The 18451-nt window shown below is 43.5% G+C and overlaps 1 protein-coding gene across 2 annotated transcripts in view; it reads right to left on the bottom strand.

The window, feature by feature from the left end:
• Positions 1-7097: 7097 nt before the first annotated feature.
• The window catches only part of LOC137425702 (uncharacterized), a 75279-nt gene continuing 63925 nt past the window's right edge, over positions 7098-18451 (bottom strand). For both annotated transcript variants that reach the window (XM_068114397.2, XM_068114398.2), the window contains exons 6-10: positions 13079-13511; positions 11630-11848; positions 9332-9392; positions 7528-7642; positions 7098-7363 (exon numbers count right to left, since the gene is read on the bottom strand). In XM_068114397.2, the coding sequence (XP_067970498.2) occupies positions 7344-7363; positions 7528-7642; positions 9332-9392; positions 11630-11848; positions 13079-13511 (848 nt within the window). In that variant the 3' untranslated portion in view covers positions 7098-7343. The remainder of the gene's footprint in view (positions 7364-7527; positions 7643-9331; positions 9393-11629; positions 11849-13078; positions 13512-18451) is intronic.

Genomic DNA, 18451 nt, shown 5'->3' with positions numbered 1-18451 from the left:
GTTTTGTTACTCTAAGTAAAGTACAAACCTTAAAAATTGAGCTCAGCTGAACTTTTGAAATAAGACAAAGGACAATGATAATGGTCAAGGTATCATTCAGTCATTCTTCACAAAGTATATGAGATAATCCAAGAGAAATGCATGATAAACATAGTTATATTATTTTCATCTCATTTTATCTTTTATAATTCTGTTACTGAATAGCATGAAGCACGAATCATAAAGGTAAAACAATTGTTTGGAAGGATATACTTAATATTAGGACAAAGTCAAAAATAACAATAACATAATATACATAAGATATACATATCATTTCCAGTCGAGATCAATAACAACACGTACTTTACACCATGGTGTAAACGACATGCCTCCACTTCGTACAGTATTTATTTGTGACGTCATCACTGCATACTCAATTTTTCCTCAACACTGCACTTTGTTGAGTCCTCAAAAATGCACTCACCACTTGTGAAATCGATCGAACAAACGGTTTTCGAGAAAAAGACAAAGAGACATATGTTCTTCGGGGATTTGAGCTTAAAGTCGTTTTGGAAATTTGTCTTGCGATTATGGACCCAGAAAGCAATTCCATGGCTGACGATTGGTATAGGAATGTCTGTTCTGACGCTTAGATACAGAAATTCTACTAATTAATATATCAATTTAAATTTTGGAACATTGAGGGTTAAAAAATAGGAAAAATAGGAATTTCCACCAAAAAATAGGAGATTTATAGGATCCTATTAAAAAGTAGGAATAAATAGGAAAAATAGGAGGGCTGGGACCCCTGATATATATGTATGTATATATATATATGTATATATATATATATATATATATATATATATACATATATATATATATACATATATATATATATACATATATATATATATACATATATATATATACATATATATATATACATATATATATATACATATATATACATATATACATACATATATATATATATATATATAAATATATATATACATACATATATATATACATACATATATATATACATACATATATATATACATACATATATATATATATATAAATATATATATACATATATACACATATATACATATATATACATATATATATACATACATATATATATATATATAAATATATATATACATATATACATATATACACATATATACATATATAAATATATATATACATATATACATATATACACATATATACATATATATATATATATATATATATATATATATATATATATATATATATATATATATATATATATATATATATATATATATATATATATACATACATTGTTATGGTTTTTAGAACCTTCACTTTGTAAAATAATAATTCTTGTAAATATCCCCCTTTGTAAAGGTTGCACCCTAGTTAGGCCATGTACAACACGTAGGACACCATAGATTCTTCTTTAGTTATTTCATTAGTATGTGTTTCAGGTAAGGATCTGTTTCCAATAGTTTGACTCTGCGTTGTATTAATCAAATAACCTAGGCCCCTTCAATTATCCCCAATCTCTCTCTCTCTCTCTCTCTCTCTCCAAAGTGCCAGTAGCCGTATTGCAGCGTTTGCTGCCTTTGGGTTGTTTCTGCCCGCCGCCATTACGTACGTGGTCAGAGTGGGAGAAAAAGGGAGGAGCGGCCAGGAACGTAGGCGTGGCCCAATCTACGCGTCACGAGGGGAGATAACAATGAACCCTCGCGGCCAATCCGGGCCGAGGCGTGTGCACCGGTAGGCGGAGCAAAGCGGACGCGGCTTGATACGCGAGGTTTGCAATAAAAGCACGAGCGCGAAGCCTTTTTACAGAGATGAACGAGAGAGGAGATGAACGGGAGATGAACGGGAGATGAAGAGAGAGCAGAGGCGGGCAGAGAGCAGATGCGGGGGAGATCGGCAGATGCGAGAGAACAGCGCAGAGGCGGCGAATACAAGAACATTGCGCGGAGGATCGTTTGGGACGATCGATTTGGATACGAACTGCCGTGGTTTTGAGAGCGTTCGGCACGCTATACGTACGCGCATTCCAGCGCCTCGCATTTGTAAGGTCCGGTCGAGCGCCAATGACGCCAGCTGCCTGCCATTCTTCACGGCGGACCCGGAGCTTGGAACCATCTGCCTGGACCTTCCTCCCCTACCAGCTACCATTCCGTGAGTCTGTTTGTATTGTCATGGGCGTGTTATATAAGAGTGTATAAGGTTGCCCTATGTCCTTTTGTTTCCTCTTCTTGTATATTCCCTTCTTTTGTTTCCTCTTTTAGATAGTAATAAATCATATTTGGTCTTCCTTTACCCTTCTTATTCTTTGGTTCCTCTCATCCGGTCGCTTTAGTCTTTTCCCCATTGAGTACCTGTGGCACGATTTGGCCAACCGTTTTAAATCGGGTTTAGTCCTTTTGTTAACGGCCTGAGTCGTGGCTCGCTTCGCTCGGCGTGTCCATTACAGCCGCGGCTCGGGCGGGGCTCATTTCCTCGCTTACCGGAAGGCGCTGGTAATTAGGTAATAGGAACAATTGGCCTACCACCCTATTCAGCGCTGACAGGAAGTGACGTCATAGCTCCAGGACCGGAGACGGCCAGCTTGATAGACGAGGGGATTAACCCCCCCTCGGTAAGGGGAGCGCCGTACTCTGAGCTCCGCAACAACAACAAAAAAACAATATATATATATATATATATATATATATACAGTGAAACCTTGACTTACGAGTGCACCAACTTACGAGTTTTCCGAGATACGAGCCGTCGCTCGGGCGGTTTTTTGCTTTGAGATGCGAGCCGAGATCTGAGTTACTAGCTTACGCCACCCACCACGAGGTGGCCCAACGAGCGTTCCGGTCACGTGGTTATCTTGCCGTGCAAGCATCTCTGCCGTATATCGCTGCTGCTTTGTTTTCGCATGTTGGTTATTTTGGAAAATTTCTTAGTTTTAACCATGGGTCCTAAGAAATTGAGTGCCAAGGGCAGTACTGAGAAGAAGAGGAGGATGATGTGCTTGGATATAAAACACGCAATCGTCGAAAAACATGAGCGAGGTGTGCGTGTTGTCGACTTGGCGAGGCAGTACGATCGTAGCAGTACGATCGAAACATTTTGAAAGGGAGGAAGAAACAAACCTCGTTGGACAGGTTTTTATTGAAACGCCCTGCAAGTGAAAGCGAGGAAAGTGTGGCGAAAAAGGCAAAAGTCATCTCCTCCACCTCCGCCAGCATCTTCGTCTGATCTTCAAGGTAAATACACTTAATAAAACCAGTTTATTTCTTTACATTGTGGCGGACACGGAAGCTCACTGGCGTGGTGACATCATTCCGCGCACCAAGTGGGCGGGGGCCACGCCGAGGGGTAGGCGTGGCCTCAGGATATACACCGGGCGCGCAGCCCGGACCGGAGCGCACCAGTGTTACAGTGAGCTCTTGAATAAAGACCCTTACAAATTACAGCATTGTCCGCTTCCTCCTTGTTTACAAGCAGCACGCGTAACGCCACTTATTATGTACAGTATATACGAGGTCGTGCTTGTTTATACATTATTTGTTATTTATAAAGTACATTTTTCTTATTTAAAAACACGTTACAAAAAAAATTGGTGTGGTTTTTTGGGGGCTGGAACGGATTAATAGCATTTCAATGCATTTTAATGGGGAAATTTAATTTGAGAAACGAGCAAATTGAGTTATGAGCTCGGTCACAGAACGAATTAAACTCGTAAGTCAAGGTTTCACTGTATATATATATATATATATATATATATATATATATATATATATATATATATATATATATATATATATACATACATATATATATATATATATATATACATACATATATATATATATATATATATACATACATATATATATATATACATACATATATATATATACATACATATATATATATATATATATATATATATATATATATATATATATATATATATATATATATATATATACATATATATATATATATATATATATATATATACATACATATATATATATATACATATATATACATACATATATATATATATACATATACATATATATATATATATATACATATACATATACATATATATATATATACATATACATATATATATATATACATATACATATATATATATATATATATATATACATATATATATATATACATATATATATATATACATATATATATATATATATATATATATATATATATATATATATATATATATATATATATATATATATATATATATATATATATATATATATATATATTGTTGCGGATATGAGGATTGTGTTTTTTTATTGTGTTGTATTGCATAGTAAATTGTTGTAAATATCACCCTCTGTAAAATGTAATGATTCCTTGTAAATACCTCCATAGTGTGAAGGTCAAAGGGCGTCTCGGTAGTTATTCCATGAAACACCACATTGCAGGACCCGATAATACCCCTGTTCAGTAGTTTATTTCCTTATTATGTGTCTTAGGGTAAGGCTGTGTCTCCCATTAATTTAAATACTCCATTGCACCAAGTGAAATAAGAGTAGATCCCCTTTCATTTCATTTCAATGGCCAACTGCATTTTGGGCGGTTTTCTTCAACCACCATTGGCCACGAGGCAGGGTTGGGGAAGAAAGGCGGGTCCCCACCTCGTCAGAGAGGGGAGGAGTGAGCCAGCCCCACTCGACCAACCATGAACAAGGGGTTTGGCTTGAGAGGGCGGAGAGAGAACGTTTGGGGGAGGTTCGAAAAGGTTGAGGGGCGGGGCCTATATAACCCGCGGCGGGACGCCCCCACAAGAGACGAGAGATGAGTCCAAGGAAAGAGCTGGGTCGTCAGAAGAGATGCGCTTTTACAGAGACAAGGAGATGAGTCTGAAAAGAGAGGTCCATGACAAGAGCTGAGTTGGTCGTCAGGGGTGGTCAGTGGTTGCGTTGGAGAAAGAGTGGTTGGACAAAAGAAAGAGAGAGGAGAGAACCCGTCACGCCAGACCCCCCACCAGCGCGTCTGCTCCGACCGTGATCCGACCCGTGATCCCGCGCACACGACAGGATCGGTGGCATCAGCGGCCGTCGAGGTCCAGCCCGACGTCCCGTGCGGGATCAAGCTCCAGCCAGCTCCGTGCCGTCCTCCCCCTCCAGCCACACACCTCCTTCCAGCCAATCCACTCTGCAATTCCCCGTGTGAGTCGTCTTTGTTTGTTCTGTCCTGGGTAGTAACCAAGTCTGTATAAGCTAGTAATTTTCACTGTGTCACCTGCGTCTCATGTCCCTGTACATAATCGTGACTGCTCCGTTTTGCTTATGTGTAAATAATAATAAACCCAGTTACTCTTCTGTACGTCTTCTTCCTCTTTGCATTCGGTCGCTTTAGAGTTTTCCAGATTGAGTAGCTGTGGCGCGATACGGCCAACGTTGGGTGAATCGGGTCTAGTGGGGAACAACTGTTCGGCCGCGGTTATACCTCCGCTCGGTAAAATAACATCTAATCCGCGGACCGTAACAATATATATATATATATTGTTGTGGATATGAGGATTGTGTTTTTATTATTGTGTTTTTTTATTGGATAGTAAATTGTTGTAAAATATCGCCCCTCCTCCCTCCGTTTGTGGTTGTATAAAGGTCAAAGGGCGTTCCCGTAGTTAGTTCCATAAAGCATACATGGAGGACACCATAATACCCCTGTTCAGTAGTTTATTTCCTTATTATGTGTATTAGGGTAAGGCCTTGTCTTCCATTAAGATGACACTCCATTGCACCAAGTGAAACAAGATAGATCCCCCTTCATTCCCATTCCCAAAACCTCCATTTCCAACTGCGTCATTGCCAAGCCTCAATTGCCAGCTACATCCCCTCCAAGCCTCCATTGCCAACTGCACTGGGCAGTTTGCCAGGTTTGCTACAGCTGTGGGTTGTTGATTTCGCTCCAAAACCACCATTGAACATGTGCTCGGGTCGGGGAAGAAGGGCGTGTCCCCACCTCGTCATAGAGGGGAGGAGTGAGTCAGCCCCACTCAACCAACCACGAACAAGGGGTTGGACTTGGAGAGGGTGTGGAGAGAAACATCAAGGAGGTTCGCGAAGGTTCAGGGGCGTGGCATATATAACCCGCAGAAGGCGCCCCCACCTCAGATGAGTCCTGGAAAGAGCACGCGACGTACACACAGCAGCAGCAGCAGCAGCAGCCACAGCTTCAACAACAGCAGCTTGGGGCCTTGACGGCAGTTCTTGAGCAGGGCCGCGAAGGAACGACGGCTGCTAAACGCGCCGATCGTGCTGCAGTACCCGTGGACCTTCCTCTCCCTCCAGCCATCCACCTCCGGCCAGTCCTATCATCATTCCCCGCGTGAGTCTGTCCTTGTTTGTTCTGTCCTGGGTTAATTAAGACTGTAGGTAAGCTAGCATTGCACTGTCTCTAATATCTTCTGTAAATTATTTTCTTATCTTTCCTTCTTCCTTGGTTACTTTGAGCGTGTAAATAATAGGAATAAATTTAGTCGTATTGCCAACCTTTTTGTCTTCTTCTTCTTCTTCACATCCGTGTCGCCTTTGTCTTTTCCTTATTGAATACCTGTGGCGCGATCCGGCCAACGTTCGGGAATCGGGTTAGTCGGGGTAACTGTTCGGCCACGGTGCCATCCGCTCGGCAAATCAACATCCTTATCCGCGGTCCGTAACAATATATACACATATGAATTAATACTGAGTCTAGCATGGTGAAATGCTTACCACTGATGAAATAGTCATGATGCAATTTTCCTCGTCTTTGTGAAATGGTGTTGAGCCACTTTGCTCACCATTTTCTTGACAATTCCTGTTTGATTTCCTCGATTTGTTACATTTCCTGGGATGCCATCAAATGATCTCTCCTTTTCTCTGTTCACACGATTGGAACACCCGAGCAGTAAAAAACAAACAAACCAAAAAAACACCACAACATTTTCACTTTGAAATTGTACGGGGTTCGTGTACATTCCTCGTCGTAAGCACCTGACTTTGTCTCCTGTAATGGCGGCAACATCATGCAGGCTCATCCTCACACCGGAAGTGACGACCATTGCACACGGCTTATAGCATCTCACACAAACATTTTAATTGCAGGGAAGAACATCCAAAATAAACAGGTGTACATTACAAGGACTAAGTGGTCTGAAATAGGAAGGGACAGTTGTGATAGTAATCCATGTAGGACGTTCAAAACGATACTTGATGAAATGTCCAAACATACAATATGCAAGAGGCAATGAAAACACGACGCCAATCAGGACAGGAACTGTAAAAGCACACTTTGAATCCTGAGGCTCATTCGTGACGTCATATCCTGTTTACATTCCCTACGGAGAGAAGGGAATTGCTGGTGAGGAAAGTACGTGCTGAAATAGAAAGCTCACAAATGCAGTTATTTAAATAATAAAAATTCAAAACTTAAACTGCTCCTTATAAATTGTACTGTCCTCATGCCAAGTGGACTCCAGCATGTCCATAATATAGTACTTACCTGAGCGTAGATGTGGGTAGTTTTCAATACCTTCTTCATATCCACCCGATAAGTATTTGCGTGGCCTGAGGTCAGAAGGTTTTGGACAGCCTCGAGATATCACAAAGCCAATTTCCTATGAAAGAAACAACCCGGAATAAAATGAGAAAACAGAATAATAAAAAGCAGGAAACATCATGGACTTTATGATACATGAAGCAGGCAACATCATGGGTCTGGACTGGACCATCATCATGGACTTTATGATACATGAAGCAGGCAACATCATGGGTCTGGACTGGACCATCATCATGGACTTTATGATACATGAAGCAGGCAACATCATGGGTCTGGACTGGACCATCATCATGGACTTTATGATACATGAAGCAGGCAACATCATGGGTGTGGACTGGACCATCATCATGGACTTTATGATACATGAAGCAGGCAACATCATGGGTGTGGACTGGACCATCATCATGGACTTTATGATACATGAAGCAGGAAACATCATGGGTGTGGACTGGACCATCATCATGGACTTTATGATACATGAAGCAGGAAACATCATGGGTGTGGACTGGACCATCATCATGGACTTTATGATACATGAAGCAGGAAACATCATGGGTGTGGACTGGACCATCATCATGGACTTTATGATACATGAAGCAGGCAACATCATGGGTGTGGACTGGACCATCATCATGGACTTTATGATACATGAAGCAGGCAACATCATGGGTGTGGACTGGACCATCATCATGGACTTTATGATACATGAAGCAGGCAACATCATGGGTGTGGACTGGACCATCATCATGGACTTTATGATACATGAAGCAGGAAACATCATGGGTGTGGACTGGACCATCATCATGGACTTTATGATACATGAAGCAGGCAACATCATGGGTCTGGACTGGACCATCATCATGGACTTTATGATACATGAAGCAGGAAACATCATGGGTGTGGACTGGACCATCATCATGGACTTTATGATACATGAAGCAGGAAACATCATGGGTGTGGACTGGACCATCATCATGGACTTTATGATACATGAAGCAGGCAACATCATGGGTGTGGACTGGACCATCATCATGGACTTTATGATACATGAAGCAGGAAACATCATGGGTCTGGACTGGACCATCATCATGGACTTTATGATACATGAAGCAGGCAACATCATGGGTCTGGACTGCACCATCATCATGGACTTTATGATACATGAAGCAGGCAACATCATGGGTCTGGACTGCACCATCATCATGGACTTAATGATACATGAAGCAGGCAACACCATGGACTTTATGATACATGAAGCAGGAAACATCATGGGTGTGGACTGGACCATCATCATGGACTTTATGATACATGAAGCAGGAAACATCATGGGTCTGGACTGGACCATCATCATGGACTTTATGATACATGAAGCAGGCAACATGATGGATAAAAAGCAGGCAAAAAATTGGACTTTATTCCAGAAAGAAAGCATCTCCATGGTCATGGCAATTTTACAACACAAACGCTGTCCAGTTGACCCATTTCCCATATCAATAAAACCACGTCATGAGCAAAGCGCAGGAAATCAAGAAAAGAGTGCTGTGGATAATAAACTCACACCTACAAAAACTATATTTTACACAATGTATTTTTGTATATAAATGTATATATATTATTTTTTTTTAACCCTATAGGTATTTTTGATTTTTTTTTTTAAGGTGTTGTTAAGTCATATTTATTATAAAAAGTGACAACAAAATGGAAAAGTCGGTTGTACCTTGCGATTACTCATCCGGCCGACATTTACCTTCTTTCGGCATCCAACGACCTCGTGTGTGAGCCGCCGCACCACCACTTTGGTCTGCATACTGAGGCGTAGCAAACAATCAGGAAATGTGGTTAAGAGATTCAAAACGTATCACAATCAGGATAAGTTTGAGATGAGATTACACAGGAATCCATTCTCATTCTGATGTACAAAGCGTCGCTGCTGCTGAAACAGTGTTTTGGCCTGGATGCTTTGCCATTGCCTTTCCAGCACTAGTTAGGGCAGGAATTTGTTCAAGGTGCGGGCGACTACACATCTACACTTCACAAAGGACATCATGGCTCTAACTAATGCCAGCAGACAGGACACCCAGTTTAACGTCCATCCGAGGGCACACACACTGCTGACTCGTCCCGCCTGTGAAACACCAGGATGGCAGTTTATAGCTGGATTTGGGATTCAAACCCAGGCTAGACAGCTTAGAGGAGAATGTGCATGCACCTCTGAGCCATCCTGCCAGCCCCAGGAATCCATGAATAATAATAACTAGACGGGCCACCTACGATGTGCCACTTTATAACTGCGGGCAGCAATGACTGGGATCAAATCTGCCCCCATGACGTCCTTTTTATAAAACTGAATTCACAATTGGATTTTAAATATTAAAAAAGAAATATAAGGAGTCCTCGGAGTCTTTTGTGTCCTTGGGGTCTTTTGAGTCCTCTCGGTCTTTTGGGTCGACTCGGTCTTTTGAGTCCTCTCGGTCTTTTGAGTCCTCTCTGTCTTCGTGGTATTTAAGGGTCTTACTCATATTAAAGGGTCTTCAAAGGTCTAAGGGGTCTCAGCAGTCCAACGGGTCGAAAGGTACATTCCGATAGTACCTAATTAATAGACAGGAAGCCAGAGTTCAAACAGTACATAATTAATAGATATACTGAAAATTGGCATGGCTGGTGAAGATAAAATTGTGGAGTTTCTTCTTCAAACAATAAAAAAAATCCTGGTTGCCAGACCAGGTTGAAGTTTTTATTTTTTCCCATTTGTCAAACTGCCATCCAGAGGTGATTACATCTCTGCATACCATCTCTGAATACCGCATACCAATTCATATTATTTCCTACCCCATCCCTCATACTTTGCAGTTACTGTGTCTTCTCCACTAATCTCTCTTTTATTTTCCTGTTTTTTCATTCCCTTACTTTTTTGTCACACAGCAGCCAAACTGACCACTGTTAGCATGTTACCCTTTTACCACGATCTTTTACCATCTTTTGGGTCTCACTGTCTGCCATGATCTTTCCTGGGAAAACCACATTTCCAAGCTGGCCTCCAAAGCCAGTCGCCGACTGGGCATTCTCCGTCGTGCGAAGTCCTTCCTTGGCACACCTGAGCTCCTCACCACATACAAGGCTTTCATCCGCAGCTCAATGGAATACTGCTCTCCCCTCTGGGCTGGTGCTCTTGCCTCACACCTAGCTCGTCTTCACGCTGTTGAAACCAAAGCATTCAGAATCATTGGAATCTCCCACGATGAAGCTAACTCCAAGGGCCTCTCACTCACTCACCGCAGGCAGGTTGGTGGTCTTTCCGTCTTCTACCGACTCCTCTCTGGCCTTGCCCCCCCAGCTCTCTCTGGGCTCTGTCCCGCAAATATTCCTACAGGTCGCACAAGATCTGCCTGCAACCCTCTTATGGTCAAACTGCCAAAATCAAGACTCTCTGCTCACCTTCACTCCTTCATTCCTCTTTTCTCCCACCTCTGGAACAAACTCCCTCACTCTCTTCAATCCCACTCCACCCTCCAGGTCTTTAAAACAGCTGTTCACCACCATCTCTTATCTTCCCCCATCCAAAACCTTGATCTTTTCTACCCCCGCTAATTTCACCCCAATTCCACTTTTTTGAAATACCAACTTCTGTCCTGGAAGTCCTTGGTGTCCTTGTGTTTTATACTTCTCCCCCCCCCCCCTTCCCACGCCTCCTCCCCCCAAGCCCTCTCCCTTCCACGCATCTCCCTGCTCTCGAATGTTGTGTTTTATACTTCTCCCCCCCCCCCCTTCCCACGCCTCCTCCCCCCAAGCCCTCTCCCTTCCACACATCTCCCTGCTCTCGAATGTTGTGTTTGTGTGCTTCCCCTCCTCTCCCCATCTTGTTTTCCGCTCCCTCTTTTTGGGTATTTTGTTTGTCTGGTTGATTTGTTTGTGAAGTAAATGTTAGCTCTTTCACGAGCCTCGATTCAGTATACAAAAAAAAAAAAAAAAAAAAATTGCCTCGTTTTCATGAAGCTCAATCTTGTATAAACAAAAAGATTAAAACAAGTGGATTTCACCAACTCACTGCTCTTTCCCCAACGCAGCAAACTTTTCCCCGAGACATCCATCGTGACCATTCTTGAAGCCATCACATGACCTTTTCTTCAAAACATCTTTTCTTCGCTTTTTAGCTCGACCACCCAGGCTTCTCTTAATGTTTTCATTTGCCAGATTTGGAGGAAGCTCCTGAAGTACCATCCGGCTCTCCACCTGCTCCAGCCTGGCTCGAAACTCGCCCATTTGCCTGTAAGGCACAAGGAAGTGAGGAAAGGAAGTTAAAACGAGAGATTTGTAACGAAAGTTGTATTGTCCACATCAATATGCCAGACAGATAATGTTTGTTTAGTTCTGATATTAACAATGCGTCATTACTAAACCAAACATTTGGAGTACAACAATAACAAGAAAAAGAGCAATCAGAGATTGCAAACCCTCGCCAGGATGTATTTTGGGTGGTTTTTAAGGCTTTTGTGTTAAAACAAAAATGGCGGCCGAACCACGTGACCGATGACGTCATCAATATATATTTTTTCTAAACTAATTTATTCCTAGATTAGGCTCAAGAAATTTCATCTCGATGGGATGATTATTTGGTCGATGGTCATCATTATTTGTTTTCTCCACCAGTTTATGCCTACATGACGCTCAAGAAATTTCATCTCGATGGGATGAAGTTTTGTACTTGTCAAATTATGACACCATAATGGAGGCACCTATGACATCATCATTAACATATTTTATTCCCCATGGAGAGTTCTTTACAATGAGCCATGTATCAATTCTTTCTATTCATCGCTTTCGGAGATATGGAGGTGCAAAGTTTTTCGGTTTTTCCAAGATGGCGGCCGAAGCACGTGATCCTATGACGTCATAATTATTTGTTTTCTCCACCAGTTTATGCCTACATGACGCTCAAGAAATTTCATCTCGATGGGATGAAGTTTTGTACTTGTCAAATTATGACATCATAATGGAGGCACCTATGACATCATCATTAACATATTTTATTCCCCATGGAGAGTTCTTTACAATGAGCCATGTATCAATTCTTTCTATTCATCGCTTTCGGAGATATGGAGGTGCAAAGTTTTTCGGTTTTTCCAAGATGGCGGCCGAAGCACGTGATCCTATGGCGTCATAATTATAATTTTAAAATTCTACAGGTGGAGATGCACCTCTGGTGAAAATTTGCTGTCGATCGGACAAACGGTTGCAGAGAAAATCATATTTATTCTGTGCGGATAAACAGACAAACGGACTCAAATGCAATAACCTCTCCTCTGGCGTGGGTAATAATGAGGTTACAGCTCTGTTGTCCAAACTGACTCAACAAATTTAATTAACAGAATAAGGCAAATGTTAAAAATCATCCTTTCATTATCTGAACAAGACTGGAGAAGAAAGGTGAACTTAAAAACAATTCACATTCACTTAGACTTCATTCTTCCCTCACACACTCAGCCCTTTAACTCACCTCTCCAGATCCTTTTTAAGTGCACCCACTTCTTCTTCATGCACGTTTGTAAACTTCATCAACTCGGTCATAACTTCCTCGATGTTCTTGTCCTGTTGTTCTAACACAGAAACCTCGCCCAGCACTTCCTGTAAAAAGCTTTGCGTCTCTTGTACACCCTTATCCGTCGCTTCTGCCTCCGAGATGCATACACCCACATTTCCAGCTTCCTTCAAGGCCTTTCCAGTTGCCTCCATACTCATGGACTCCATTTCCTGCATTGCTTCTTTCAAAAACTCGCTACTTGACAGATTACAAATCTGCTCTATCTTTCCCTCAGCCACAGATCCTCCAAGTTGCTTCTCAACTATTAACTCGGCACAATTAACACAATCTTCACTCCTTTCCCCTTTATCGTCTTCTCTTTTCTTCTTTTCCTTCTGAATCTTTGGCCCTTGAAGGTTAAAAAAAATAAATTAATAAATCATGAACATTTAGATAAACAAACTTGAATTGCATGCAACCAAAACTGTGAATTTATTCCAACACATACAGTATGACTAAGCATCATTCCATAAATCATTCCAATTCATCTCCATCATGTGCATTGTGTGAAGCTCATGAGAGAATGCATATTAACTCGTGCTTTTACACACATCATTTTGTTTACAAGTTTTAAAGCAATCCTTTGTACCATCAACCGGTCCCCTCGGCCAATAGTGGGTGAGCAGAGTGAGTGTGCCCATGTGAATGAGCGCGGTGGTATGGGCATTGGTGAGGAAGGCGTAACGCAGATGGGGGAGCCACAATCAGCGACAGAGTAGAGTTAGTGACCGGCTTCCTCGGGGATTCATGAGCGTGATTCTGGCTTTGGTGACCAGGGGGTGCCGTTTGTGGAAGCATGCGTGCGTTCAGGACCTTGGAGAATCATGAGGACGGGATTTTAATGCTTCATTCAGGCTTTGTGGAAACTCCAAACGATTAAAAAGACATTCCACCAGTTGGGCTCTTTTCATGGTCTATGTAAGCCTCATTGGAAAGGAGTGAGGTCGTCAGGCAAATTGGGGAGTGGGACAGATGCCCCAAGGACCCTTTAGAAAGGGAGAGGGCAAATGAAAGGCATATTCACATGATCCTTGTAGTTGTACGGCCTTGTAGCGGCCTTGTAGTTGTACCCCCGTCGGTGTTTGTTATCTTAATCGTGTTTTGCTTGGCTCTTAGTTTTTGTCCCTTCTACCCCGAACATAATACTCTGTCTAACGTTCTAAATCCCCACCTCCCGCCCCCCCCACCCCCAAAAACCAAACAAACAAAAAAAAAACCAAAAACATTTATTTTCCTTTCTCCACGTGTACTGCTGACTCATCCTGTATTTTCTGTCCAGGTGTGCTGTTCGCCCCGCCCCCATTAACTCCTTGCCATCCACCGTTTGCCCTTCACGTGACTCGTGGTGGTCCCTCTCGGCTCTCCCCCCGTTGGTATTTTTGTGCACATAAGATTGTTCACGGTTCTGTTTAAATATTATTTAAATATGTATAACCTTTCCCCTTCAGTGTTTTACTCAGTGGTATTTTACAACACGCTGTTTTTCTTCCTATTTAAAAGGCTTTTCTCAATTTCCTGTCCAACTCATTCCACCTCAAAAAAAAGAAATTCAATATCTTATACGTCTCCCTCACTACATGGTCTAAATTCACATTCATTCCATCCCTCCTCCATCGTTCTGAATCGGATTGCTAACTTGAAAATCACAACAAACCCAATTTGTTTTCAATGTTCGTCTTTCATTAATCATCCACTTTCTAAACTCCCCTCTTGCCCCTCCCATCCAAATCCCTCCCCTTGCACCTACACTCCGAAACTCCCCCCTTGCCCCGCCACTCTTAAACTCCCCCCCTACCCCTCCACTCCTGAACTCCCCCCTTGCCCTTCCACTCCTGAACTCCCCCCTTGCCCTTCCCCTCCTAAACTCCCCCCTCACTCCTCCCCTTCAAAACTCCCCCCCAACCCCTCCCATTCAAATCTCCCCCCATACCATTCCTCTCCAATTCTCCCTCCTCCCCCCTCCTCCTCAAATCTGCCTCCTCCCCACTTCGTCTCCCTTCTATCTCATACCTCCACCCCTCCCAACCTTCTTCTTTCCTCTGCCCCCCCTCAAACAACCCCTCTCTGTGCCTCATCCCTTCACCTTCAAACCTTTCATCCTCCTCATCCTTCCCTTTCTTGGAACTCTTCTGCAATCGCTGACACACTAACAACTGCTCTCCCTACCTCCCCCTCTCATCCTTCATCTTACCCTACTCCTCCCCTCCCCTGTCCTGTACCCGATGCTCCCCCTCTCTCTTCATTAACGGTATGGACCTCAAACATCCGGGGCCTTCGCTCAAACCTGACTGATCTCTCCATACAGGTTGCTTCTGACAATCCAGACTTGATCTGCTTAACAGAGACTTTCCTCCTTCAAGATGTCTCTGATTCCTTAATATCTCTTCCTGGTTACTCCCTCCTCCGGTATGATAGACCTGAGCCTCGGCCTGGTGGTGGGGTGGCTATCTTTATCAAAAACTCTCTTCCTCACTCTCCTTGCACTGCCCTCTCTCCTCCTCACCCCCAGGAGTACCTCTGGCTACGGCTTCCTCTCCGCTCCCACCTTTTGTTCATATGTGTTCTGTACCGTCCCCCAAACAGTGATGACTCCATCTACATTTCACTGTCTGACAACATGGACCAACTTCTATCCACTCATCCCAACTCTCTCTTCCTCATATGTGGTGACTTCAATTGTCATCATGCCACCTGGTTGGGTGTGGGTTCCTCTCTCACCAGTCATGGCACCTCAGCAAAGGACTTCTGTGACTCACTGGGATTGACACAATCTGTCAATTTCCCGACCCGGATCTCAGCCAATGGAGTATCTTCTCTTCTAGACTTGGTTATGACTAACTTCCCTGCTAATGTCTGCTGCTCTTCTTCTGCTCCAATCGGTTCTTCTGATCATGTGCTTGTCAAAGTGGACATCTCTCTGGCCATTCTCAGAGAGCCTCCTCAGCGTCGACGAGTCTGGCATTTCACTCAGGCCGACTGGGACGGTCTTCAAGCAGCCATCAATCGTCTGGATTGGTCTCCCATCTCCACTGCCTCTGACATCAATTCTTCCTGGGAATTCTTCCAAAGCAAACTGATCTCTCTCATGCACAGATTTATCCCATCTCGCCTTCAGTTGTCTTACCCTTCCTCCCGTCCATGGTACACTGAATCTTGTGGTGAGGCAGTTGCCCTGAAACAACTTGCCTTTGCCTCTTGGAAGGCTAATCCAACTGAAGGAAATCTCAGTTCCTTCCACCAAGCTCGGAACAAGTGTGTGTCTACCCTCAGGAGTGCCAGGAAGCACTCACTATCTCTCCTCACTCAAGAATGAACTCTCAAACCTGTCTCCTTCCTCCAAATCCTGGTGGCGTCTGGTCAAATCCGTTTCTGGTGTTTGTTCCCCCTCCATCCCCTCCCTTACCTCAAATGGCCACACAGTTGACATCGCACGTGACAAAGCCGAATGCCTCAACTCTGTGTTTGCCTCAAAATCCTTAGTCCCAAGCCCATCTCTCTCTGTTCCCACCTTTCCCAGTCGAACCAAACTGCTCCTGGGCTCTGTGACCTTCTCTCCTGACAAGGTGGAGGAGTTTTTGTCAAACCTCGACTCTGATTCTGCAACTGGACCAGATGGCATCAGCCCACGGGCCCTAAAATCCTGCTCTGCCGCTCTATCTCACCCTCTCTCTGTTCTTTTCACCCTATCCTTTGCTCAAGGTCATCTGCCAGCATCCTGGAAATCAGCAAACATTACCGCTTTACACAAAAAAGGTGCAAAAACAGATCCTTGCAACTACAGACCAATCAGCCTGCTCCCAATTATCAGCAAAGTCATGGAATCCATCATTGCTTCGGATATGAAATCTTTCCTCTTCTCCAATGGCTTGATCTCTGATCATCAATTTGGTTTCAGACCAGGTCACTCTACTCTGGACATGCTGCTTCTGCTGTCTCAACAATGGATGGAGGTCCTCAATGCCAAACAGGAAATCAGAGCTGTCTCCCTTGACATATCACGTGCCTTCGATACAGTCTGGCACCCAGCTCTGCTCACCAAACTCTCCTCCTATGGTATCCAAGGAAATCTCCATGCATGGCTTGCGGACTTCCTCTCTGGTCATAGTCAACGTGTGGCCCTGAATGGATTTCTCTCATCTCCCCTTCCCGTTCAGGCTGGAGTTCCCCAAGGCAGTGTGCTGGGCCCTGTGCTTTTTCTGGTCTTTATCAATGATCTCTCCGACTCTCTGGAAAATCCTCTGTATCTCTTTGCTGATGACTCCACTCTCTGCCGCTCCATTCCTCTTCCCTCAGATCGGCAGTCTGCAGCCTCCTCACTCTCTGAAGACCTGGACAAAATCACAGACTGGTCAAACATGTGGAACATGTCTTTAAATCCTGACAAATCTCACACTCTTACTATGTCTCTCCGAAAAGATCGACTGGACAACCCTCCCATCTACTTTCTCAACAATCCTCTCCAAGAAGTTCTGTCGCTCAAGCTTTTGGGTATCACCATCTGCCATGATCTTTCTTGGGAAAACCACATTTCCAAGCTGGCCTCCAAAGCCAGTCGCCGACTGGGCATCCTCCGTCGTGCGAAGTCCTTCCTAGGCACACCTGAGCTCCTCACCACATACAAGGCTTTCATCCGCAACTCAATGGAATACTGTTCTCCCCTATGGGCTGGTGCTCCTGCCTCACACCTGGCTCGGCTTCACGCTGTTGAATCCAAAGCTTTCAGAATCATTGGAATCTCCCGCGATGAAGCTATCTCTGAGGGCCTTTCACTCACTCACCGCAGGCAGGTAGGTGGTCTTTCTGTCTTCTACCGACTCCTCTCCGGCCTTGCTCCCCCAGCTCTCTCTGTGCTCTGTCCCCCAAATATTCCTACAGGTCGCACAAGATCTGCCAGCCACCCTCTGATGGTTAAACTGCCGAAATCTCGGCTCTCTGCTCACCTTCACTCTTTCATTCCTCTTTCCTCCCGCCTCTGGAACAAACTCCCACACTCACTTCAATCACACTCCTCCCTCCAGGTCTTCAAAACAGCTGTTCACCACCATCTCTTATCTTCCCCCATCCAAAACCTTGATCTTTTCTACCCCCACTAATTCACCCCAGATCCACCTTGTTTGAAATTCCAACTTCTTTCCTGGAAGTCTTGGCAGTGTCCATATGTTTTATACCTCTCCCACCCCCCCCCCCCCCCCTTCCCATGCGTCCCTCCCAAAGCCCTCTCCCTCCCACAGTTCTCTCGATGTCTCCATGTCTCTCGGTCCCTGCTCTCAAATGTTGTGTTTGTGTCCT

Source organism: Myxine glutinosa, chromosome 4 (genome assembly GCF_964187855.1).
Source record: "Myxine glutinosa chromosome 4, kmMyxGlut1.1, whole genome shotgun sequence".
Taxonomy (NCBI): Eukaryota; Metazoa; Chordata; class Myxini; order Myxiniformes; family Myxinidae; genus Myxine; species Myxine glutinosa.
This window is presented reverse-complemented; position numbering and strand designations above follow the sequence as displayed.